The 26,593-nt window shown below is 38.0% G+C and overlaps 1 protein-coding gene and 1 pseudogene across 7 annotated transcripts in view; one reads left to right on the forward strand and one right to left on the reverse strand.

Moving 5' to 3' along the window:
• SPTLC3 (serine palmitoyltransferase long chain base subunit 3) overlaps nt 1–26,593 on the reverse strand; it is a 170,985-nt gene that overhangs the window by 96,940 nt on the left and 47,452 nt on the right. For all 7 annotated transcript variants that reach the window (XM_055265997.2, XM_055265995.2, XM_055265992.2 and 4 more), the window contains 2 exons: nt 9,795–9,949; nt 7,751–7,899 (listed from right to left, as the gene is read on the reverse strand). In XM_055265997.2, coding sequence (XP_055121972.1) covers nt 7,751–7,899; nt 9,795–9,949 — 304 coding nt within the window. The remainder of the gene's footprint in view (nt 1–7,750; nt 7,900–9,794; nt 9,950–26,593) is intronic.
• Nucleotides 7,936–8,670, forward strand: LOC129474897 (centrosomal AT-AC splicing factor-like; annotated as a pseudogene).

The raw sequence follows: 26,593 nt of genomic DNA on the forward strand, positions 1-26,593 counted from the left end.
TACGGGGTATTATTATTTTTTTTAACTTTTGTCAATTAGGGAAAAAGGATATCTCAATGTCTTAATCATTCTTTGGGGTGATGTGATAATGACAAAAGGGTTGAGAAATGTCACACCATCCTGGCTGTGCAGTTTTGCCTGTTTTTTTTTTTTTGGAGACAGATTTTCACTCGGTCGTGAGGCTGGAGTACAGTGGCACAATCTTGGCTCACTGCAACCTCTGACTCCCAGGTTTAAGCGATTTTCCTGCCTCAGCCTCCCAAGTAGCTGGGAGTACAGGCACACGCCACCACATCCAGCTAATTTTTGTATTTTTAGTAGAGACGGGGTTTCACCATGTTGGCCAGGATGGTCTTGATCTCTTGACCTCGTGATCCGCCTTCCTAGGCCTCCCAAAGTGTCGGGATTACAGGCGTGAGCCACCGCACCCGGCCAAGTTTTGCCTGTTTTAAACCTTATTAAAAACGTATCCTACTTCTTAAATTGGGATATTCTTTTTTTTGTTGGTTTGTGAGAGTCTTTAAGTGTTAAGAATATTAACATGTTGTCATATATATTGGGAATAACTTTTTCCAATTGTGATCTTTGACTTTTACCTTTGTTAACCTTGTTTTCTATGTACAGAAGTTTAAATGTTTCACTTTGCTGAATCTTTTCCCTTCAGGTTTCTGTGGGTGTTTTCTCTGGTTCCCTGCAGTATTAGGACAAAATAGACTACTGTTAGAATCAGGCTTGAGAAGCCTGAAGGGCAAACAGCTGTGGCAGGTGGTTGGGTTGGGAGCAGGCTGCCTCACCTCCAACAGGGAAGAGTGCCTGCCCATTTTCCATGACCAAGGTGGCCCCTGTGGCACTGAGTCAGCTTGCAAGACCCCTCCCACACAGAGGGCATTCTGCCAGGATGAGGTGAATTCACCTGGAAAAGATGGGAGGCCAACACAGGTTGTAGAACTGAGCAGGGTTTGGTCATAAGCGACAAACTAGAAAAGAAGCATTGCGCACATCAAGGAAACTACAGTCTGACATTCCTAACAGGGTCCTCCCTGGGAACACACACAAGTGTATTTCATATTTGAATTGTCTCAGTAGTTTTATTTTACTCATTTGATATTTTTCATCAATTCATTTATTCATTCACTCATTTATTTTGAAAGTGTTTTTGGTGGTGGTGGTGGTGGTGGTTTTTGTTTTTTCCATGTCAATCTCAAATGTATTTGCAATTTATCTAGGTGTAATTTACCTACACGCAATATGTGAGGTGGGAATATAACTTCTTCCTTTATATGACCAACCAGTTATAACACTAATCATGAAATCATTGATCCTTTTCTCACCTGATCTGAAATACTCTTCTTATCATATACAAATGAGAGTGCAATGTTGCATCTCTTTCCAGGCTTTTAGTTTCTACCCACCCACCTCTACCCTGCCTATTGAGCTTGTGTTCAATTTACATATTTGTTTGGGGAAGAATTAATATAATTACAATACTGAATTTTCCCCTTCAAGGATATGGTATTTCCGTCTTTTTTATAAATGTCTTCTGTTAAGTCTTTTATAAAAGTTTTGTAGTTTTCTTTCAATAGGTTCCAAACATTTTCAAAATAAGTTTATTCCCTAGGTGTTTGCTATTTTTGGTTATATTTAGTAGTAATATTATTTCCCTAATATATCTCTTACTGTTTATAGTTGATTATTAACTTTACTATATGAATTAAAACTGTTCTTTATTGAATCTTTTTATGTCTAATAAATGTTTGATTACTTAAATATGTAAAGTGGAGGAAAATGGACCAAAACTCTGTTTTGAGTGGAGGGATGGGCTCACTGTCCTACTTGCTCAATTCCCTCTCTCTCTGTAGCCTCGAGAACAGCCCCTCCACAAGTCTCACTTGCCCTCCATAGGTCACAGCTTGAAACCCAGAAGGTGAACAATAAACTCATCTACAAATAATGGCTATTTTACCTCTTCCTTTGTAATATATATACTTCTTGTTCTGTTGTATAATAGTCTTTCAATAAATATTCATTAACTTAGAGAATGAATAATTATATTGTTTAGTACTTGCAAAGCTTATTAAAAATGATAGTAAAACAGGCATCTTCATCTTTTTCTTGACTTTAAAATAAATACTTCCAGTATTTAACCAAGAATCATAGTACAATCTCTTTGAGGTACATATTTTTTATTCTATTCAGGAATTTCTTGTTTATTTTCTATTTAAAATTTTAGAGAAATGGATAATGAACTTTATAAATGCTTAGCAGCATCTATGAAGATAATCAGTTTACTTCTTAGCTATTTCAATATTTTAAATTATCTCCTTATTGAACTATTATTTTGATCCCTGAATAGCATTACTTGATTATGTTATTCTGTTATTTGACTGTACTGTTAGTCTCGATGCCAATTTTTATATATAATATGTATAATATTATAATATTATTATAAAATATTCATATTTATATTTTCTTTTTACATATTTATAAAATATATATTATATATTACAAAAATATATAATAGTTTTATAAGTAATATTATTTAAATTTTATATATAAAATATATAAAGTAATAGTAATGTATTCTTTTTCCTTTATTAAATGCATGTTTGTTAGATTTGGAGATCAAGGTTATGCTAGCTCAATCATTGTCAACCATGGCTGCTTATCAGAATCACCTCCAGTGATTTATTAAAAATACAGATGTTGGGCTTGGGGTGGTAGCTCCTCCCTATAATCCCAGCATTTTGGGGGCTGAGGCAGGAGGATCACTAGAGGCCAAGAGTTTGAGGTTACAGTGAGCTGTGATTACACCACTGCATTCCAGCTTGGGTAACAGAATGAAACTCTAACTCTAAAAAAAAAAGTACAGATAGCTCGGCTCAATAGAAATTACTATTTCAAATTCCTAAGTTTCCGCTTTTAACTTGAATAATTCAATACTTTTGCTTTTCTTTTATTCCTTGCTATGTTCGTTGCCCAGTTTACTAGCTTTCATCTTTCCTGCTTAGTAAAGTAAGACTTATATTTTCCTCTATGTACACAACTAGCTGCTTCCCATAATCTCATACTTGTTAGTTTCTTATTAATTTTTAGTTTTATTCACAGGATTCAAGAATGTGACTTATGTAGGTTCTACTTTTTAGAATTTCATGTGGTTTTCTTTGTGGCATAATATATAGTAGATTTTTATGAAAATTCAATGAGGATTTAAAAAGGTGAAGTATAGTGGTAATTTTTTTTGTTGTTGTTCTGAAACATTTTTTATAATATGTTTAGACAGATAGCATTTTGGATTAGAGGTTTTACAAAATACTACTTTTATATACATTTTGAAGATGTTTTTACAGAAACTTATTATATGGGCCAATTATTATATTGTATATTTATTTTTGCCCTATCTTATTCTTTATTTTATTTTATTTTTTTTTTATTGTTATTGTACTTTAAGTTTTAGGGTACATATGCACAATGTGCAGGTTTGTTACATATGTATCCATGTGCCATGTTGTTGTGCTGCACTCATTAACTCGTCATTAAGCATTAGGTATATCTCCTAATGCTGTCCCTCCCCGCTCCCCCTACCCCACAACAGTCCCGAGAGTGTGATGATCCCCTTCCTGTGTCCATGTGTTCTCATTGTTCAATTCCCACCTATGAATGAGAACATGCGGTGTTTGGTTTTTTGTCCTTGTGATAGTTTACTGAGAATGATGATTTCCAGTTTCATCCATGTCCCTACAAAGGACATGAACTCATCATTTTTTATGGCTGCATAGTATTCCATGGTGTATATGTGCCACATTTTCTTAATCCAGTCTATCGTTGTTGGACATTTGGGTTGGTTCCAACTCTTTGCTATTGTGAATAGTGCCGCAATAAACATACGTGTGCATGTGTCTTTATAGCAGCATGATTCATAATCCTTTGGGTATATACTCAGTAATGGGATGGCTGGGTCAAATGGGATTTCTGGTTCTAGATCCCTGAGGAATCGCCACACTGACTTCCGCAATAGTTGAACTAGTTTACAGTCCCACCAACAGTGTAAAAGTGTTCCTATTTCTCCACATCCTCTCCAGCACCTGTTGTTTCCTGACTTTTTAATGATGGCCATTCTAACTGGTATGAGATGGTATCTCATTGTGGTTTTGATTTGCATTTCTCTGATGGCCAGTGATGATGAGCATTTTTACCTGTGTTTTTTGGCTGCATAAATGTCTTCTTTTGAGAAGTGTCTGTTCATGTCCTTTGCCCACTTTTTGATGGGGTTGTTTGTTTTTTTTCTTGTAAATTTGTTTGAGTTCATTGTAGATTCTGGATATTAGCCCCTTGTCAGATGAGTAGGTTGCAAAAATTTTCTCCCATTTTGTAGGTTGCCTGTTCACTCTGATGGTAGTTTCTTTTGCTGTGCAGAAGCTCTTTAGTTTAATTAGATCCCATTTGTCAATTTTGGCTTTTGTTGCCATTGCTTTTGGTGTTTTAGTCAGGAAGTCCTTGCCCATGCCTATGTCCTGAATGGTATTGCCTAGGTTTTCTTCTAGGGTTTTTATGGTTTTCGGTCTAACATGTAAGTCTTTAATCCATCTTGAATTAATTTTTGTATAAGGTGTAAGGAAGGGATCCAGTTTCAGCTTTCTACATATGGCTAGCCAGTTTTCCCAGCACCATTTATTAAATAGGGAATCCTTTCCCCATTGCTTGTTTTTGTCAGGTTTGTCAAAGATCAGATAGTTGTAGATACGTGGCATCATTTCTGAGGGCTCTGTTTTGTTCCGTTGATCTATGTCTCTGTTTTGGTACCAGTACCATAGTGATAATATGTTTTAAAGTTTAGCATTCAATAGATAACTATTAAATTAACAATCATTAACGATTACATTGTTAATGTCTTCTATATCATTTATTTATTTTTGGCTTCTTTATTACTTTATAAGTAATATATTATTTATATTTTATATATAAAATATATAAAGTAATAGTAATTTATAGTTTTCCCTTTATTAAATGCATGTTTGTCAGATTTGGAGATCAAGGTTATGCTGGCTGTATGGTTGTCAACTGTGGGAGATACCTTATAGTCTCCTATTACCATATCATTTTTTTGTTTTTTGTTGCTTCATTTATGTGGAATGTAAATTGATCCATAAAGGAGTCAAAGTCTCCCTTAATTTTGTATTCCACTATTTTTTAGTTGTACTCTAAAATAAGCAGTAGGGCATAATTTCACAACTTAAAAATAGCATTTGCACTTCTGTACAGATGTGTCTGGAAATATATCATTCCCAGCTGTATTTTTGGGCTCAGTTTTAACATTTACAGGTGCAGATTTTGCAAACAATCTTCCTCCAGGAACCTGCCTCCTGGGCTCTTCCTTTGCTGCTCCTTCTACTGACATGACCTCCCTTTTGGGCCCCTTTGGTGGTTGCAGCAGGGAGATGGGCACTAGGTACCTGGTGGGACCTATCTTTCTATTTTTCACCCTTTGAAGTAATTTTAACTTAATATCACATATTTTTAAATTACAGCACATAGTTGAGCTTAGGTTTTTGGCCAAATCTCAGTCTTTTTCTTTTAATAGACAAATCTGTTCTAGGTACATTTTTTTTTGTTCAAAATAATATCTGTCATCTATGTTTTAAGTGATTCCTTGTTATTTCCTTTTTTATCTTTCCTCTTTTGTTACATGGATTTTATTTTCCTTTTTCCCTTAAAACACTGAAAACTATTTTTAAAAGCTCTGAGGAGTTATTTTTCCGTGATTAAATGTTCATGAACTTGTAGGTTCTCAAGAAGCTATTTTGGTTACTAAAAATTGTTGAACTTCTAGCTTTCCAATTTTCATTGTTAACCCATTTGTACTGTTAAATATTCTCTTAAGACATGTTTTCCAGAAGTTACCTGTGTTCATTAGAATAAATGGCTTTCAGAATCATGCTACTCCTAATTCTTGCATGCCATGTTAAGATTATTGTTAATGTTGCAGAATACTTTAAATATCCTCTTTATTTATTCATTTCCTGACTGGCTGCTTATATTCATATTTCAGTCATTCTATTTGCCTAAAATTAGTGACGGTGGCTTCTCTTTGAGTCTTTCACTATTTACTTGAAAAATGTTAAAGTCCTTTTCTTAGAACTTGACATGGAGAGCTAAATGAAATGGAGAAATATTAAAAACTGGGCGATTCAGAAGGGTGAGTAGGTGGAGAAAGAACTTGGGCTGTGTGACAGTCCCAAATGGGACCTTCATTTCTGCCTAGTTTCTTAGGGTTTGCTACACCTATGGAGTTGGGGACCCATGTTCCGTATCTGGCTTCCCCTGTAAGTGAATCACTGTCTGTATCAAGCAGCTTTCCTTCAGCCTCTACCGCCTGTGTAGGGAGCGTTGTGTCTCACTGAGTTGGGGGGTTGTTATCAGGAATATGTCTTCTGCCTGGTCATTAACAACCCTGGTATTGGGTGTCACCAGCGCCAGAGGAAATATCTCAAATGATTACTGACCCTGTGCTCCTTATGGCTGGGGGTAATCCTCCAGTCTCTGTCCCATCTCCAAATGGGGCATCACAGGTGACCCAGTCCTTCTAAGTGGAGTAAAGCCTCCCATTTTCATCTCCACCCTGTTAACATCTCCAGCCCTTATGCCTCAAAATGAAGATAAGTAAGATGTTTTTCTTAAGAAATCTGTGCACGCACTATTAACTCTAGAGCTTTAGCCAATGAATGTTGGGATTAAAAAGGTACCTACTTTGTTCAATGTGAATTATTTGTTGCACAAGTCTGAATAATTAAATAGTTTCTAAAACTCTCTACTAACTGGTTACCTAAGAGGGACATGTGGTTCATAATTCATTAACATGATAGTAAATCCCTTTTTAATCACAGTTGCCTCCAATTCTTAGACAGACCTAACTGACCTGGTGAACCTTGCATGTGTCACTGGGAGGGAGAAGGGCTGCAGTAGAGAAAGCTGAGCTAGACTGGGAATTAGGTTGCTTATTTAACTTCCTTGAGTACATCACTTAGTGCCATGATCTCAGATTCTTCCCCCAGAAGATGAGAATAACACCACCTGTGTTGCCCTACACAGGTGTTTTTTTTTTTTTTTTTTTTTTTTTAATAAATGAACGCTCTCCCTCTCTCTATCCTCATGCCAAGAATTGAAAAGCACTCTATAAGAACAAGCTTGCATTATTCTTTCTTCCTGAATTGAAGATGAGTGGGTTTCCTTCTCACAGATGTTACTACTTTGAGTAAGAGAAAAACATTTTCACTAAAAGGAAAATAAAGAGGCAGGCTGCTCATCTGCTTCACCTGGTCCATTCATTCATTTGTTCAGTGCAACATTCCACAAGTCCAATCCCTCTTCTCACAAAGCTTATGTTTTAGGAGCAGAGACAGGCCATAAACAAATACAAATGCAAGATCATTTTAACCAGTGATGAACATCATTAAGAGAAGTGGAAGAAAGGGCAGAAAAGGACCAGCTAGAGGAGGCACAGTGTTGCTATTTTAGATAATATGGGCAGGAAAGATCCATTTTTGTCTATTCTGGAGAATTGAAACATGCAATTAATAAACTGCCTGGCAACAGCCTAATGCTTGAAATTTCCCAAAATCTCTCTTTTTTTTCTTTCTGCATGTTATAACACCTTTTTAATGGACACAGTCCAAATATGATCTAGGTTTGAGAGACGGACACAAGGAATCTGAGACCTAACAGCGAAAAATTTCAAAACAGTGAATGTACATACCCATTTCATGCCTGGTGCTGGCCACGCCTGTGCCATACGCCTCTAAAACATCCTTTATCGTCCTCATAGACTCATCGTACTTGGCTGCAAGACCAAGGAAGTTATAGGAGCCCATGTTGATGACATCTTTGATGACTCTTCCAGTAAACCTGCGGGGAAACATGTAAATGAGCACATAATCCTCTCCCCAGGTTTATGCACGATTCAAAAAAATCCCTGGTGGAAGGCTTGGGTTCCTATGAAGACAAAGAGGATGAGGTGACCAAGGAGATGGCAGCTCAGATCCGTGAGGTGGAACAGAGCTGGCAGGAGGTGGTTCAGTCTCTCCTAGAGGTTGGTTTCCCTTGGAGGATCCAGACCCCCTCAGCCAGTGCCAGGCACTTTAGTCCCTGGAAGCTGGAAAAGGATGAACAGCCAAGTAGCTTCCAGCTCACAGCAGCCCTCCGACTTGGACCTGCCACAGCTCCAGAGCTTGACTGGATGGAGACAGGACAGTCTCCGATATTCCTTGGCCATCAGGATATACTAGGAGTTGGTAACATCCACTCAGGTGTCACACCCCCCTGGATGATCCAAGATGAAGAAGGCATCTCTGGGAACCAACAAACAGGACTGTCCTATAAAGAATTTATTAAAGAAAAGGAAAAAGAAGTTGAAGGAACTTTCCCCAAACTGAGTTGGGGCCAACTTCGATCACAGCTCCAGGACCAGTGCAGACTGGCTGCCCTCTTTGGACCGTGTCTGGAATAATGGATACTGTTGGCAGTTCAGGCGTCAACTCAGAACTGAAGCTGCAGCAATGAACAAGCAGATAAGCAGTCACATTAAAAAAAAATGCTAATTATTCCCTGTTGCTCTACCAGCTACCGTGAGGCTAAAAGCAAAGTCAACAAACTCCTACCCACTATTATTCCTTCCACCAAGTTCATTATCATTGTCTTTCTTAGGAAACAGACATGCCCATTCATTCGATTTAATAAAGTTTTATTTTCCCAAATGTAAAAAAAAAAAAATTATCCTAGTGCTGGAGAGGCCTTAGGTCTGGCCCAAATCACATGTTTTCTTTCTTATTAACTTGCACTGTTGTCAGCATAAAGAAAGAAAACCTTGTCATTTGAAGCAATTTGGATGGAACTGGAGGCCTTTATATTAAGTGAAATAAGCAAGGCACAGAAGTCAAATATCACATTTTTTTTTTTTTACCTATAACGTGGGAGCTAAAAAGGCAGATCTCATGAAGGGAGGGTAGATTGGTTGTTACCAGAGGCTAGAAAAGGTAGGGAGGAGGGGGAGATAAAGAGAAATTGACTAACAGGTACAAAGATACGGTTTGATAGAAGAAATAAAACTCAGATCAGTAGGGTGACTGTGGTTTATAAAATAATGTATGGTCTATTTCAAAATAGCTAGAAGAAAATAAATGATTCTGTCATAAAAAAACAAATATTTAAGATGATTGATGCCGCAAGTACACTGATTTGATCTTTACAATTTATATGAATGTATTAAATTATTACATGTACTCCAAAATAATATGCATCTATTATGCATCAACAAAGTTGTTACCAAAAAATGGTTTTCCCTAAGACAAGGGTAAACCCATGATGAAGTTGGGCAGAGCACTGGAGAAAGATATCTTGACCCACGGATTGTTACTTAGCCCTGATTTTCCTTGGGCACTTATTTCTATGACACCCATGCTCTGGTTTAAATTCGAGCAAGAGAACGGAACAAGAACCACGGTCATCACTGTCTCATTCAGCTATAAGTAAGAGAGTAGTATTTGTCAATAAAGCTGAAAGGGGTCTTTCTGGCTGGCTTGGTGTGTCCTGCACCTTCTGACACAGGTCTTAGGTTAATTACAATACAAAAAAGCCACTCTGGCAGCTGCTTAATTACTGTGCCATCCTCCCTTGGCATTAGGCATATACAAAACCAATGGCTTCCTTGCCTTGTTTTTTTTGGATTTGTTATCTAGTGGCCACGCTAGGATTTCCTTGAAAGGTTTTTCTTTTCACCAAGCCCCTCCAAGTGGCTCTCTCACCTAAACGTCCAGTTATAGTCATCCGACACCCTCTCCATCACGTCAAACAGAGGCCCTGGGGCACTGCAGATGGGCCGGTTCCAGTTGTCTCTGATTCGCATGTAAAGGTTTCGTGTATAAAAATTTTCAAAGTCTTGATACAGTGGCACAAAATCCTGTTAGAACAGAGGTAGAAGGTTATCTCTGGTTCTTTGCTTTCTGGATTTCATTTACAATTGAAGCAGGGAAGAAGACCTAGAAGACCTGTGGAAATAACACATCTACAGATATATTTTGAGCAAAGGTCAGTAGGTGAGGGAAGTAAATCTGTGAGGCTAAAGAATATGCCTTTTAGTAGGGGAATGAAAACATGTGATGAATAGGCGTAACAAAGATGTCAGTGCAATACAAGCCCGAGAGCAAGTGGAGACAACACGTCCCTGCAGTTTCTCTAAGGGTAACACAGGTGTCTATGTCCAAAGCAGTTTCGTTGGAAAAAAATGGTTGAGATGATCGTGTGTTTTCAACTTTTTTGAACATGAATATATCACTCACTGTGTGTTTAGAAGTGGGGATGAACTTGAACTATTGGACCTGCTGGCAAAACTGCTACTCGGGGTGGCGGGCTGTTACATGGCCCATGGAAACTAATCAGAGGAGCTCATGGAGGCAGCGGGCCTCTCTCACAGCTGAGGTAAGAACACTGAGTTGCTGTATAAAGTGTAATCCGTGACTAAAGGGATCTGCAGTCTAGCTGAGGCTTAAAGCAAGACATGTCTAATGTCATCATTTGACTCTTAATAGTTCCCTCTTCCCGTTTAGAAAAAAAAGTATATCTCATTGCTGGCGCTCATTTGGTTTTACATAAACATGCTCTTCGAGGCTGAAGCAAATCTGACTGATTTTCAATGTGAAAATAAAATATAAAAACTGTTCTTGGAGTTAGTTCTAAATAGAACTAACATCAAAATCATCTGCATCAGAATAATCTATTTAGGAAAAATCAGATTCATCAAATGAATTTTTGGTTAACAACTGTTAAAGAATGATGCTAACATCACGCTTAGGAATGCTACGTTTTCTAGGATTTGACATTTTCCATGAGCTAGAGATTACTATATTACGTAAGTGGAAATACCATTACTAAAACCAGAATGCTATAAATAGAATGATGTCTTTTGTTTTCGAAGTTGATATACTGGAGCAATGCAAAAATAATACAAGTGAGATATTAATAGTTCAAGGCAAGGTTTTCTTGGGATGAATGCTGCAGCCTCAAGATTCTCCTGCGAGTATTCTTGGAGCAAACAGGAAGAAAGTTAATCCAAGGCAGAAAATGCAATAATGGTAACTGTGGTCTAAGCCAAGCACTTTGGACATTCGTGGGATTACAGTAGGAGGGAGAGTCCTACCTTGTTGGAGGAATCAGGGAAGCTTTATGTAGGAGAGTCCTTGGAGATGGGCACCAAGGCAGAATGAGATTGTTATGGGCAGGGATGCTTGGGGAGTTCTCAGGGGAGTGGGTTTGTATGCTGGGAATGTGGAGTGCATTTGGGAAGAATTAATAAGAACAAAATATAACGCATACGCTGTCACTCTTTGCTCAGAACTTATAATGGCTCCCACCTCACTCCTGATTCGACATCCTGACTCATATAGCTTCTGGTTACCTCTCTGACCCCATCCCCTAATGACTCCCTACAGCGTAGGTGAGGCTGCAGTGTCAGCTGGGCACAGACAGTGGGAACCTTGAGCACCCGAAGCATTTGCAGGAAGACCTCATCCTTTATCCTGCAGCTAATGAGGGGTCACTGAATAATTGGGAGTGAGCCTTCTCATTCTCCCGCCTATGCTCTCGGAGCACTTGGCTCTCCTTTCCCTTATTAAATGAAGCTGATTTCCTCAAGGCACAAGGAGACCATGGGGAGTGCCTTTGTGGATGACCGTATGCTACCGCTTTGCCCACTCATTCTCTGCACTGGTTCATTGCAGAAGATAATATGGAGAATAGGCAGGTTTTGATGGCAGATGGCTACACCGAAGCCACAGACCGTTCTGTCACTTCATCCTTTGGTCCTTGGTGACAATAGCATCATTTCTTGGGGAAAAAGTATACTTTTTTTTTGTAGGAAAGAATGTTCATAAGCATATACTGTCTGAATTTGAAGGATGGTTGGGCAATTCTACATTTAAAAGTCTCACCTTGAATGCATTTTCTTTAAGTAGCTGTGGTGTAGGTTTTGTTATGATTTAAAGCTCCAAGTTTCTGATAATCAATTATACTCTTTATATGTCTTTCTCACAGGGAAAGAGACATATTTTTGAGGCTACAAGATTATATAATTCTAGAAAACTCATTCTCAAACTATTTCTTCTTCGATTCAATACATTTTTTCAGACTGTTTACTGCTTTGTGAATTATTCTAATCCCCAAATGTTGTGTTTATCTATTTATAATTTTAAAAGTCTTATTTGAAATAATAATCTATAAACTCATCCTATCATGAGAAAAGAGAGAAGTAGGTGTGTAAGTAATATTTCTGGACTCTAAAGAGAATTATAATTTTAGGTTTTATGAGGAATCTTACCCAAAATAAAGTAGCAGTTGGCTTTGGAGAGAAGGAGACAAGAACCAAAGTATTCTGTCTATAAAATTAAAATTAATTTCAGATTTGGAACCACAAGATGCACAGGGCACCAGGGCTAGAGGGGCCACAACTATCAGAGAGCAGGGGTCCCCAAGCCCTGGGCTGCAGACAGGTACCAGTCTGTGGCCTGTTAGGAACCGGGCCACACAGCAGGAGGTGAGCAGTGGGTGAGCGAGCATTACCACCTGAGCGCCGAGCTCCACCTCCTGTCAGATCAGCAGTGGCATGAGATTCTCATAGGAGTGCAAACCCTATTGTGAACTGCGCATGTGAGGGGTCTAGGTTTTGTGATCCTTATGAGAATCTAATGCCTAATGATCTGAGGCGGAACAGTTTCATCCTGAAACTATACCCCGTCACCCCACCTGGCTTTTGGTGGAAAAATTGTCTTCCTCAAAAGCAGTCCCTGGTGCCAGAAAGATCAGGGACTGCTGTTTTAGAGCTCAAACACCCACTCGGCTCATGAGGAGAATCAGCCCCAGAAAGGTGTGTGACTTGAACTCTGGTCAGCCTCGGACCTCACCCACTCCCCTAGACAGTGACTTCAGAGTGATTTCGGTCATACCTAGCTTCCCTCCAAAACACCAGTGATGACAAAAACCCTGGCCCATGATATGGAAAACTAGGGCCAGCAGGTTGCCAGACTATATATAGTAGGAATGTCCTTTAGTCATAGGGAACTTGGCGTTGGCTTGAAAAAACAGTCCATGGCTTCCCAGCCCACGCCACATGAAGATGCATTGTCATGGCTACTTAAGAGAAGGTCAGAAAATACTTCATCCTGTCTAAACTCTGCCTCCTGACTCAGGGATTCAGAATTTGTACCTATGTAGAAATGGACAGCTGGCTCTTCACTGAGATAAATGCTTTGAGGGCAAGATACAGGGATTCTAATATATTCTGTAGGGCCAGAAAAGACTTCCTTCTAGGGAATAATATTCATGCTCAATAGAAATTGTATAAATTAAGTACTTGCAACTCCCCTGCAAAAAGGAAGGGCTAGTTTGTTTTTTTTTTCTAAAGTACTCAGAGTTATTTCTTTGTGCATGACATAAACATTAACCCAGATCTGATACACAAGGTCAGTAACCTACATGTTTCTGAGAGGGCCAATTGAGTTTGGAGACCTACTTAGAATTAAAGATCTGATCGGTGAATGAACTGACTTGCTTTTGGGCATGGCCCTCTTCTTCTCCCCACCTGCGAGGTTTCCTGTCTGCGTGTATTTCCACTCCACCCCATTCCTTTAAACAGCCAGGAGCTTTCTTCAGGAGCAGCCAACGCCTTCCAAAGGTCAATGTCCTCTAGTCCCAGAGAAGCTTCCCACAGCATTATAACTAAACCAGAAAATGAAGCTGGACTTGATATTTCAAAAACAAAAGCATTGCAATAGGATATATCTTTATTTATCTATAGACTTAATTTGTCATTTGGCTTACCATCTTTATTTTGCTTTCTGATACAAATGGCTAGATATGATAGAAAATACCAGGCCATAAGGACACAATCATTTTGGAGAATGGAGTGTAGAAAGAAGTGAGTTAAACCTAAAAAGACCCACAAAAATAGCATTGTTTCTTCTGCAATGTCATAATCTTTATTTTTCAATCTTTATATTTGTATGATAATTTATAATTTTCCAAGTGTTATAGATATTTCTATCAAACTTTTATAGATAAGTTGATGGAAAGTCAGAAAACTTGATTGGACAAAATGGGAATTATTAATATTTCCAGTTCCCAAACCATGCTCTTTCCAATAAACCCTGCTACAAGGCTTGATGCTTGTATGAAAGTGAAAAGAGCATATCCATAGCTCATTGTTAAAACTATTACCAAATTTGGAAGCATATCTCTTGTAGAGTGAGAAAGAATCTTTATCAAACACAAAGTGATTCATTTGCATCTACATTGACACTTCAGTTCTCACCGAATACTGTATTTTATATAATTGTCCTTTTGAGAGCCAGCTGTTTCTAAGGCAGAACTTGGGATAATAACAAAATATGCTTATATTTTCCTTTTTGTTGATAAGGGTAACTGTATTTACAGTAGTTCTTCGAAGTATAAGAACCTAACTTAAAGATGGCTAAATTTAAATTTTATTTTTAAAGAATTAGATAGAGGTATTGAATAAAGATGGCAGACTCAGTACTTACATGAATCCTACCACTCTTCTAAAAGTTCCATGGAAAAACAATAAAAAATAGATATTTAAGAAACAAAATAAAGTTCTAAATGCCTAGAAAGACCATCAAGAGTGTCATCAATGAATCAGAAGTGCAGAAGAATCACAAAGACAGACATAAGTAAGATCTGATCACTGGGGAAATTAAACCACAGGAAACCATGGGTCCAAATATTTGCAGAGAAGACTGGCATGGATGTAAGCTAATAGAGGCAGCTTCAAGTTGAGAGTGAAGAGCTATAACAAGCTGACATTCAAGGTGAGGGTAGATCCCTTCATCCTCTTTCTATTGGGCTAACAAATAAGCAGTGATAATATTGGCCACAGGACAAAGCTTTGTGGTGGGCAACAGGAAGAAGAGGGAAAAGCAATGCCCCAATGTAGAGAAATGCAGAGCCCACATAACAAGAAGACAATCTACTGGCCCTGGAAACTCATCCTGTTCCACTTCTACAGTCACTCAAGATAGGTGAACATGAATATATATATATTGTAGCTTATATGTCACTTCTACATATATATATATATATATATATATGTAGAAGTGACATTTTTATATAAACATAATAATGCACCCATTTAAAGGATAAACAGTTCAAAAAATAATGACCATGACAAAAAGGCAAATTAATAAGCTACAATATTATATTGATGATTTCTTTCATAAGACAGTGAAAAGGACAAAGAAAAGAAAATATAAAGGGCAAGTCAAGAGATATATATAGGGCAGATTCAGAAGGACAAACATCTCTCTAATAGACATGGCAAGATTGAAAGAAGGAGATTAAGGAGGAAAGGAAGAGAAGGAGGAGGGAAAGAAGGCAAAGTGTAAGAAGGAAGAGGAGGGAGAAATTTCTAGAGATGAGGAAAGATTTGAATTTTAAGATATAAAGAGTTCATCAGGTACTTATTAAAGCAAATAAAGTTTCACACTTCATAGAAGAAAATAATCAGATTGCTTAAAACTTGAACTTAAAATTTTGTACTCTTCCAAGTTAGCAACCAAATAAAAACAAATATACACGTTTTTCAGTATATGCAAGGAGTCATAAGGTTAACACCCACAGGCATTTTCTGTAATAATTGAGAATGCACTACCTGATTTTGAAATACACAAAGGTACAGTAATCAAAACAGCATGGTACTGGCATAGAAACAGACACATAGGCCAATGGAACAGAATAGAGAGCCCAGGAATAAATTCACGCATTTACAGTAATGGATCTTTGACAAAGGAGACAAAAACACACAATGGGGAAAGGAGAGTCTTTTCAATACATGGTGTTGGAAAAATTGGATATAAATATGCAGAATAATGAAATTGGATTCTTTTCTCATACTATATACAAAAATGCACTCAAAATGGATTAAATACTTAAATGTAAGACCAGAAACTGTAACACTATTAGAAAGAAACTTAGGGAAAAATCTTGACATTGATCTGGGCAGTGAATTTTTTGCTATGATCTCAAAACACAGGCAACAAAAACAAAACCAAAAAAAAAAAAAAACCAAAAAATGGAATTGCATCAAACTGAAAAGCAAAAGCTTCTGCACAACAAAAGAAATAATAAACAGAGTGAAGAGGCAACCTACAGAATGGGAGAAAATATTTGCAAACCATATATCTTATAAGGTGTTATTACCCAGAATACATAAGGAATCCAAACAATTCAGTAGCAAAACAAACAAACAAACAAACAAAAACTTGATTAAAAAATGGGCAAGAGACCCAAACAGATATTTCTCAAAAAAGACATACAAATGACCAACAGATATATTAAAAATAGGTCAGCGTCACAAATCGTCAGGGAAATGCAAATGAAAACCACAATGAGAAATCACCTCTTATCTGTGAGAATGGATGTTACTAAAAAGACAACAGATAACAAGTGTTGGCAAGGATGTGGAGAAAAGAGAACTCTTGTCCACTAATGGTGGGAAGGTAAATTGATGAAGCTGTTATGAAAAACAATATAGAGGTTCCAAAAAAATTTAAAAATGGAACTACCATATGATCTAGCAATCTCACTTCTCGGTGTATATCCAAAGTAAATGACATCACTATCTCCAAGATATATTTGCACTCCTGTGTTTATTGCAGCATTACTCACAATAGACAAGATATGTAAACAACCCAAGTGTCCATCATGGATGAATGGATAAAGAAATGCGGTATATATACACAATGGAATACCCTTCAGGCTCAAAAGAGAAGGACATTTGCGACAACATGGATGCACCTGGAGGACTTTATACTAAGGGAAATAAGAAAGACAAATACCATATGATCTCACTTACGTGTGAAATCTAAAAACATTGAAATCACAGGGGCAGAGAGTAGAATGGTGGTTGCCAGGCCTGGGGGCATGGCGAAAATAGGGGGATACTGGTCAAAGGGTACAACCTTTCAATTATGTAGTATGAATAAGTTCTGGAGACCTAATGTACAGCATAGTGACGATAGTTAATAATATATTGTATACTTGAAATTGATAAGAAAGTAGATCCTAAATGTTCTCCCCAAAAAAAAGGAAGGAAGAAAAAGGTAACTATGTGAAATGATGGATACGTTATTAGCTTGATAGTTATAAATATTTCACAATGTATATGTATATCAAAACATCATATTGTACACTATAAATATTTATAATTTTTAAAAAGCTTGAAGTTTTTAAAAAAGGAGAAGTAAAAAAATGCATATGTGTTAAAAGAAAAACAACTGTACTAAGTGTAAATGGAGAAGTATTTAAAAAATAAAAATAAAAGAAGATATGAATGTAAAACATAAATATGGCAGAATCAGTATAAGTATGTAATTACAGTATTATAGGTTTAACCATATGGAATTGCCAATGTTTGACTATTTTTTAACCTATCAAAACAGCAATTTCATATGGTTTAAATAAGTGTTAATATATTATTAAAATACAACTTTTTTTGTGTTTCAATCTATTTGTTGCTTGTAAGAGATATACATTTTCTGGAAATGCTGAAGATAAAAGAAAGAGATGGCTATTGAAGAAAAAAGGTACATAAATAATAATAGAAGGTAAACTAGAATATAAAGTAAAAAGCATAATAAAAGGAAAAATCCACCAAGAACTATTAGAGCCAAGGACTTTTATGTATCTGATAGTTACACAGAAATACTTTAGGAAAAAAAAAAACCCTGACAAATTTACAATTACAGGAAAGGCATTAACATACATTTATTTTAAAAAGTTCAGTAGAGAAAAAAGTAAGTTTAGAGCAGTTAAATATCACAATAAGTTTACTGTAATAGCAAACCCCAAAGATAATATATGTACAGTTTTTCATGTCACCCATGAAAAATTCCAGAAATTCTAATGCAACTATCTGAGAAACTGTGAAGGAGTGAATTTATTAAGGTGGCAGCATTTGAGGTTAGAATATAAAAATAACAATTGCTTTGCTATATGTTATCAATAGTTAACTGGAAGATGGTATGGGAGAAAGATAATATTCAAATTATGTCATGATTAAAAAATTGTGCCCAGTAAGAGAAAATGGTAAGACTTTTATAAAGAAAATTATAAATTGTTACTAAAGAACATAAGAAATATGTAAAGAAACAGAGAGACAGATTTCTGAACAGGAAGACTGCTATGAAGACATCAAATTTTCCAAAGATAACCTATAGATTTAATGAAAATGGCCAGTTTTTTCCAAATTCTATACCTCACAAGCCAATTCTAAAGTATACACAGAAAGAAAATCTTAAAGAATTATCTAAAAACTTGTAGAGTTACCCAAAATAATAGGAAAATAGGTCAACATTTCATATAACTGAGTTAAAAATGAACTATTTAGCCATGCTCTGTGGCTCACGCCTGGCCTGTAATCCCAGCACTTGGAGAGGCTGAGGCAGGCGGATCGCTTGAGGTTGGGAGTTTGAGACTAGCCTGGCCAAGACGGTGAAACCTAGTCTGTACTAAAATACAAAAATTAGCCGGGCACGGTGGTGCGCGCATGCCTGTAATTTCAGCTACTCGGGGGGTTGAGGCATGAGAATCGTGCCAACCTAGGAGACAAGATCGCGCAACTGTACTCCAGCCTGGGTGACAGAGCAAGGCTCTGTCTAAAAAAAAAAAAAAAAAAAAAAAAAACAAAAAACTATTTAATTAATGATATTGGGGAAATTATTAGAAATATCATTAAAAAAAATTGGCCAGGTGCGGTGGCTCATGCATGTAATCCCAGCTACTAGGAAGGCTGAGGCAGGAGAATCACTTGAGCCCAGGAGGCAGAGGTTGTAGTGAGCCAAAATCGCACCACTGCACTCCAGCCTGGGTGAAAGAGCAAGACTCCATCAAAAAAAAGAAGAAAAAGAAAAAAAGAAAAGAAAAGAACTATTTAATTAATGATATTGGGGAAATTATTAGAAATATCTTTTAAAAAATTGACCAGGTGTGGTGGCTCATGCTGGTAATCCCAGCATTTTGGGAGGCCGAGGTGGGCGGATCACTTGAGGCCAGGAGTTCAAAACCAGCCTGGTCAACATGGAGAAAACTCCGTCTCTACTAAACATACAAAAATTAAGTGGGTGTGGTGGCAGGCGCCTGTAATCCCAGCTACTCTGGTGGCTGGGGCACTAGAATCACTTGAACCCAGGGGGAGAAGGTTTGCAGTGAGCTGACACCACGCCACTGCACTCCAGCCTGGGAGACAGAGTGAGACACTGTCTCAAAAAAAAAAAAAAAATTTTAAAAATAGTTCTTTACCTCACACAGCACATAGAAATAAACTAGATGGATGAATAGATTTATGGACCAAATGTTTAAAATAAACACCCCAAATCACAGAAGTTCTGAATGAAACTATAGGAACATTTTATAAACACGACTAACACCCCATCCCAAAGAGAAAAAAAGAAAACTAACATCAAAACTAATAACAACAATGAAAACATAAATGTGTTTCCTACGTATGACTTAAACATTTATGTGCGGCTAAATATAATGCAAATAAAGTTAAGAGCCAAGAAACAGAATTGGAAAAATATTTAAAATACATTTAATGGAAAAATTATTGATATAAGAGCACATAGAAAGAGTTCCTCTAAATCAATTTTCAAAAAGTTTAATAAAATCATGAGCAAAGGATAGGAACTGCCAGTCTGAGAAAAGTTAAGTGTAAATAACTAAAAAGTATATTTAAAGAAGTGCAGTCATACTATTAATCAGGAAAATGCAAATTAAGACAAAAACAAATAATGTTCACCCATCAGATTAGCAAAACAATTTTTAAATGTTGATAATAATCAACCTACCAAGTGCTGGCGAGGAAGCATGCATTGTTAGATACTGTTCACTGCAGTCGGTCTAGCCAAGCATTTTTGAAAGGCAAATTGGCAGTATGTCTCAGAAGTTAAAATGTGCATGCCTTGGACTCAGCCACTTCTAGGAATTATCCTAGAATACATGCATATACTGATCATGGACAAGATATTTATGAAAATAAAAATGGGAATAAGTATGGTATACCCATATATGGAGTATCATGGAATATTATGGAATAGCATGCAGCTGTTAAAAGGAATGAAGTAGTTCTGTATTGGCATATAAATATCTTCAAAGACAGAGTTAGGGGAAAAAAAAACAAGTCACACAAGATGTATGATGTGATCCCATAAAGGACAGAGTAAGTACACACGAACGTAAGTGTAGTTAAGTGCACAGAAGAGACAGAAAAAATGCATGCACAAAGATAAAATAATGCTTGTTTTTGTGCACTAATTCCATAATAAAAAGGAAAAAGAAGAAAACATTAGTATAAGAAGTGGCTTTTCATTCGGGCTTGTCTTAACCCGCTCATTCACATACTGGCTTTGTGCAAGTGATATGTGTGTATGTAAATATATATGTTTCTGTATTATACAAATAAAAATATATATCTCGTACATATATATCTACAAAGAGATGTTGGTCTCTCTTGAGTATTCACTGTGGGAGACTATGATCTGATTTTACCAGTGATCTTATTTAGCAAAATATTTCTCGGCCTTTGGTATTTTGGGGTTGCCTTCTTAGCCTATGGCACATGCTCTGCCAGATACAATTGTGGACAACTTTCGCCCCTTCTTGCTTTTTAACCAGAAGATATTTAGATCCAAGCCTGGTTGGGGAGATGGCGGATTGTGCTGGCCAGTGATTCTGGCTGCATTTAAAGCTATTGGTTTCTTGGTGATAGCTGAGTCAGAGTGTGAGATATGCAGATACCCTAGGGAGGGCCATTCCAGGCAGAGGGCTCTGTAAGTGGAAATTATCTCAGGCAGGCACGTGTGGGTAGTGCCTGAGGAAGAGCAAGGAGGTCCTAGTGTCTGAAGCAGTGCTTGGGAGTGAAGAGGAGGAGAAGGGATGAAGTTAGAGACTCTGCGTTCTGCAGAGTCTCTGGCAGCTCTGCTTGGAAGGAGATGGGAAGATGTTAAAGGGTTCTGGCCAGACATGTGCTGTGACCTGACTTAGGATTTTAAACATCACATTGCTTGTTAGTGGAGAAGACACTGTTGGGTTCAAGGGTGGAAGCAGGGTACATCTGAGGTAAGAGGAGATGGTGGTTTGGACAAAGCTTGTAGCAGCAGGGGTGGTAAGAAGTAGTCTGATAACACATACAGTGTATTTGGAACATAGAATTGACAGTATTGGCCTACAGATTTGACTCTGGGTACAAAGGAAAGAGCTGAGTCAAAGATGACTCAGCGGTTTTGTCCAGAGCATCTGGACTGGTGGAGTTGCCATTTACTTACCTGGAGATTGTGAAAAGAACAGGTTTGGAGGGGAAACTCAACCCACAGTTTTGGATGTATTAAGGCTGAATGACTGCTGATGACTGTGAGCTAGTGCACAGGTGGCCTTGATAGGAATCCAGACACCTGCCCCATGGTGGCAGGTGGAAGGCCAAGTATATGAGCACACTAGCAGGTAGGTGGTGGAGGAGGCAGGTGGATGTGCTGACCTTTTTCTATTTTCTCAGTGAAATAGGAAGTGTGAGACAAAGTAACAAATGCTAGAAGCTGTTTTTTCCTCATTTCTGCTTGCCTGCATAATTTCACAAGGCCCCTGACTCTGTGACAATATGCAGCTTTCTGGAAAGATGCTTCGAAGACAAAACAAGATAGAGCATATGGTCCCCCCACGTCTCTTCCCTGAGTCACTATATTCCTCAAAAGATAAATTACTTCAGAATGTCTATTATTAAAAAGCCAAAACAATAACAGATGTTGGCAAGATTGTGGAGAAAAAAGGATGCTTATACACTGTTGGTGGGAATTAAATTAGTACAACTTCTATGGAAAACAGTATGGAGATTTCTCAAAGAACTAAAAATAGAATTACCGTTTGATCCAGCAATCCCACTACTGGGTATTTACTCAAAGGAAAAGTAATTATTATATCAGAAAGATATGAATTTATTGTAGCACCGTTGACAACCGCAAAGATGCGAAATCAACCTAACAGTCCATCAACAGACGATTGGATAAAGCAAATGTGGTGTGTGCATACACACATACACACACAGTGGAATACTATTCAGCCACAAAAAGAATGAAATCATGTCTTTTGCAGCAACAGGGATGCAATTGTAGGCCGTTATCTTAAGTGAAACAACTCAGACACAAAGTCAAATACTACATGTTCTCACTTCTAAGTGGGAGCTAAATAATGCACACACATGGATGTAGAGAGTAAAATAAGAGACACTGGAGAGTTGGAAGGGTGGGAGGGTAGGAGGAGGTAGGGGAATGAGAAATTACTTAATGGGCACAATGCACATTATTCAGGTGACGGTTATACAAAAAGCCCATACTTCACCACTACACAGTATATCTACGTAACAAAACTGCATTCTTACCCCCAAATTCATATAAATAAAAAAATTAAAAAATAAAGTGGGACAATCCCGCAGATAAATAAATAAATAAATAACTTTAGCTCTTTCTTTCTCCTACACATAAGATAATGTCTGATGCGGTTAGTGGTTATGCTTCTGTAAACTATAATCAGATGTACTCTTGCACCCAAATGTAGATGCGATTTTGCGTATACTGAATCTTTACTACCTGTATGTAAACTGTGAACTGAAATGCTGCATTGGAGCAGTCTGATAGGACCTGTTTAAAGGGCTACTCTGAGGCTCTAGGCTTCAGTCTACAGTCCTCAGGAAGACTGCTAAGTAAAAGTAATTTTAATTCTTTAAAAGTTTATTTTTTTTTCTGTAGTTGATAGAAGCAACATTATTAGCTGAAAGTCAGGAGGTACAAGAAATGTTGCAGGTTTGAGGGGAAAGGGGAAAGTACGAAGTTGCCATTTAGAACAGTCAGTGACTAGAGGACCTAAGTAACAGTGTGATTGGCAGGCGGCACCAAGGGCTATCTTGAGGCTAGTGGTGCTGAATTTGAAGGGTGACCAGTCAGCATGGGGGTGGGTATCAAGATGAGGTCGTTTCAAAGCCCATGGAATTTAAGATGGATAGAAGAAAGGAAAAGAGAACCTGAGATATAACAGGAGAATGAAAAGATCTTAAAATCAAGGGATTGCGGGCTCCAAGGGTGGAATTTGTGGGGGTGGTAAAAGAGACATTGGAGGCAGTACTGGAGACAGAAAGCTAGTAATGATGAATGTGTGGGGCAGAACAGCTACAATGTGCAGCCAAGGTTGTAAAGCATTAATCTGGTATTATCAACTGTTGATCTGTAACCGTTAATCGCCAAAGTCTACCACAACAAAGTACAGATGGGCTGAGACCATCTTTCCTGTAAGGGATAGTAGGATAGCTGTGCATGTGAAAGGGGATAGACACCTGGAGGTTTCAAGGGATAGCGCTGCCTGCACCTGAATGCGGGTGGTACCCGAATTTCAAATTGAGAACCTTTAGAATAGCAGTGCTTCTCAAACTTTAATGTGTATCTGTATCACCTGAGGATCATGATAAACTAAAGATGCTGGGCTGGGTCTGAGAGTTCTAGCAAGCTCTCAGGTGATACTAGCGACGTAACAGTGAAACAGCGAAAGAACTAACACAGCAAATTCCATTTTTGTTTAAGCAGCCTTTACCCATTCCTGCACATAGGCTAGGATAATTTTAGAGCACTGAAATAGAACATAAAAACAGCAATCATGTAGTTTTTTGAAATTAACTCTGGGATTAAAGGGGAGATATGTAAACAACTACGTTTTGTTAAAGATTTATAGGAGCATTGTGACCTGGTCAAGGCCAAAAAGTTCCAAACCTCCACAGACCCTTGCTGGTGCCCAGATGTCCATGGTCTTTGGTCACCTCTTGAACAGAGCCCCTTTGTCTTCCCTCTGCCCTTAACACAGAGACTGAAATTTGTGTTGATGGTTGGTTCTTTGGGACATTAGCTTACCATCTTCTTGGTTTGCTGGGTCTTCGAAATAAGGTCACCTTCTTTGCTCCGACTCCATGTCTCTCAACTTATTGGGTGTCGTGTGATGAGCAGAATGAGTCTGGACTCCGGTTACAGAAGGATCAACATGTGGTCTCAGACTAGCAGCATTGGCTTCACCTGGGAGCTTGTTTATAGCTACGGAATCTTGGCCCCACCCAAAACTATTGAAGCAGAATCTGCATTTTAACATGACCCCCAGATAATCTGTGTGCATGATGAAGTTTGAGAAGCATTGCTCTAAAACACTGATTTGCAATTTTGTATGCAGATGAGAATCACTTGGGAAGCTTGTTTGACCAGCCCTCCCCTCTGCTCCACCCCCCACTATCAAGGCTGCATCACAAAGCAATTAAATCAGGATATCTGTGAGAAAAGCCTCGGTATTTTTATCTTTTAAAGGTTCTCAGTGATTCCAAAGGGTAGCCAAGTCTGCAAAGCACTGGTCTAATATTTCTATCCCATAAGCTGCATACTTATTAATATATTTACGTTCCTAGAGATACCCCAGTGAAATTTTGAGTTTGGATCTACGCAGATCCAAACAGGAAGACCAGTGCCTGGGCTGTCTGTTTTGGACAAGACCATATCTCATACCCAGTGACCTTAATGGACCTCATCCTTCAGAAGAAAGTTTCTCTGGGCTAATATTGTTAATGTATCAGGATGCAAAATGTGGATGCAAAATAGCAATTTATAATTTATGCAAACATTTAGATATTTGTCCTAAAATTCTCTACAGCTACAGCTTGCTGAACCCACTTTGTTTTCGGTGGGAGTAAAAATCTCTGAAGATGGGCCAGAAATGTCTGTGATTTACTTGTATGGGTACTAGGAACTACCTGGATTTAATGTGAACACAGAATTACAATTGGTGCCATGTTATATCGGATTTTGCAGAACTTGTTTGATATTGGGACCATAGCGACTTGAGAAATGCAGACCCGTAGAACTGGCTGCACTTGAAATATTTTCTAATCTCTGATGAAGCTCGACATTAATTGATTATATTTGCTGACATTCTCTTCTGGATTTTGCAAAGTTGGACTCTTACATCATTGCAAAAATAAATTATCTAGGGACTTCTGAGAATTTGTGGTTCAACTCTAAAGTTGTCTTTTATTAAAACAAAGAGATATTCTTGGCCCAAAACTAAAGAGTCACATGTAAGCAAAATATTAACTTTGCATCTTGTCCTTTTTGTTAAGATCTACTGATTGTTAGTGGAGTCTAACTTGAGCTTTTTAGTGCTCTCTGGGAAGGAGGTTTTGATTTTTCTATTCTTCTCAGTTAATACTCAAGTGATTCAGATAAAGAGGATGATCAGAGCCTTTATGTTTGGGAACCAATTGCAGAATATTTGAGCTAGAAATAAAAAGAAGGAGAAATTAAATAGAGATAAGTTTGGACAACATGTTAATTTGAATGGAAGGCTGTTTGAGACAAGTCATCATAGAGAAAGAAAATAGTGAATTGGATTAATAAATTCTTATATTTGATTAAGAAAAGGAAAGAAGAGTAAATGAGTAAAGGTGGATATAAGAACATTCACTTATGATCTTTTAAAAATCATAATTATTTTCCACCATCACTTCATGAATGCACTCTCTTTTCTGGTGTCATTTTGCCCATGGCTGGCTTGTCATGTGGGACAGTGTATTCTGCACTCCCAGGGACCAGCTTTTAGAATAGAATAATGCTCATTTCTGCTGAAAAGAATGAAGTGTCACTGGAAATAGGATGTTTCATGTTTGGAGCAAGAGAATTCAAAATGTGCATCGGACAGCTTATTTACAGAAAGCAAGAATACTATCAGATGTAAAGGACTGGGGATGGTATTAAAAGATTAAAGGCGGCCAAGTACGGTGGCTCATGCCTGTAATCCCAGCACTTTGGGAGGCTGAGGCGGGCAGATCATGAGGTCAGGAGTTCAAGACCAGCCTGGCCAACATAGTGAAACCCTGTCTGTACTAAAAATACAAAAATTAGCCAGGCATGGTGTTGCACGCCTGTAGTCCCAGCTACTCGAGAGGCTGAGGCAGGAGAATCACTTGAACCTGGGAGGTGGAGGTTGCAGTGAGCCAAGATTGCACCACTGCACTCCATCCTGTTTGACAGGGTGAGACTCCGTCTTAAAAAAAAAAAAAAAAAAGATTAACGATGGGCTGGGTGCAGTGGCACTTTGGGAGGCCAAAGTGGATGGATCACTTGAGGTCAGGAGTTTGAGACCAGACTAGGCAACATGGCAAAACCCTGTCTTTACCAAAAATATAAAAAATTAGCCAAGCGTAGTGGCATATGCCTGTGGTCCCAGCCACTCGGGAAGCTGAGGTGGGAGGATCACTTGAGCCCAGGTGGTGGAGGTTTGCAGTGAGCCGAGATTGCATTACTCTGCCTGGGTGACAGAGTGAGACTCCGTCTCAAAAAAAAAAAAAAGTTAAAGGGTCAGTCTATAGATAGGGTTGGGAGATCAAGTCCCATCAGAAAGATAGTGACTGCAGTTAATTAGAACCTGTCACTCTGAAATACTATAAGTCTCTAACGGGACTCAAATT

This window comes from Symphalangus syndactylus, chromosome 24 (genome assembly GCF_028878055.3).
Source record: "Symphalangus syndactylus isolate Jambi chromosome 24, NHGRI_mSymSyn1-v2.1_pri, whole genome shotgun sequence".
Taxonomy (NCBI): Eukaryota; Metazoa; Chordata; class Mammalia; order Primates; family Hylobatidae; genus Symphalangus; species Symphalangus syndactylus.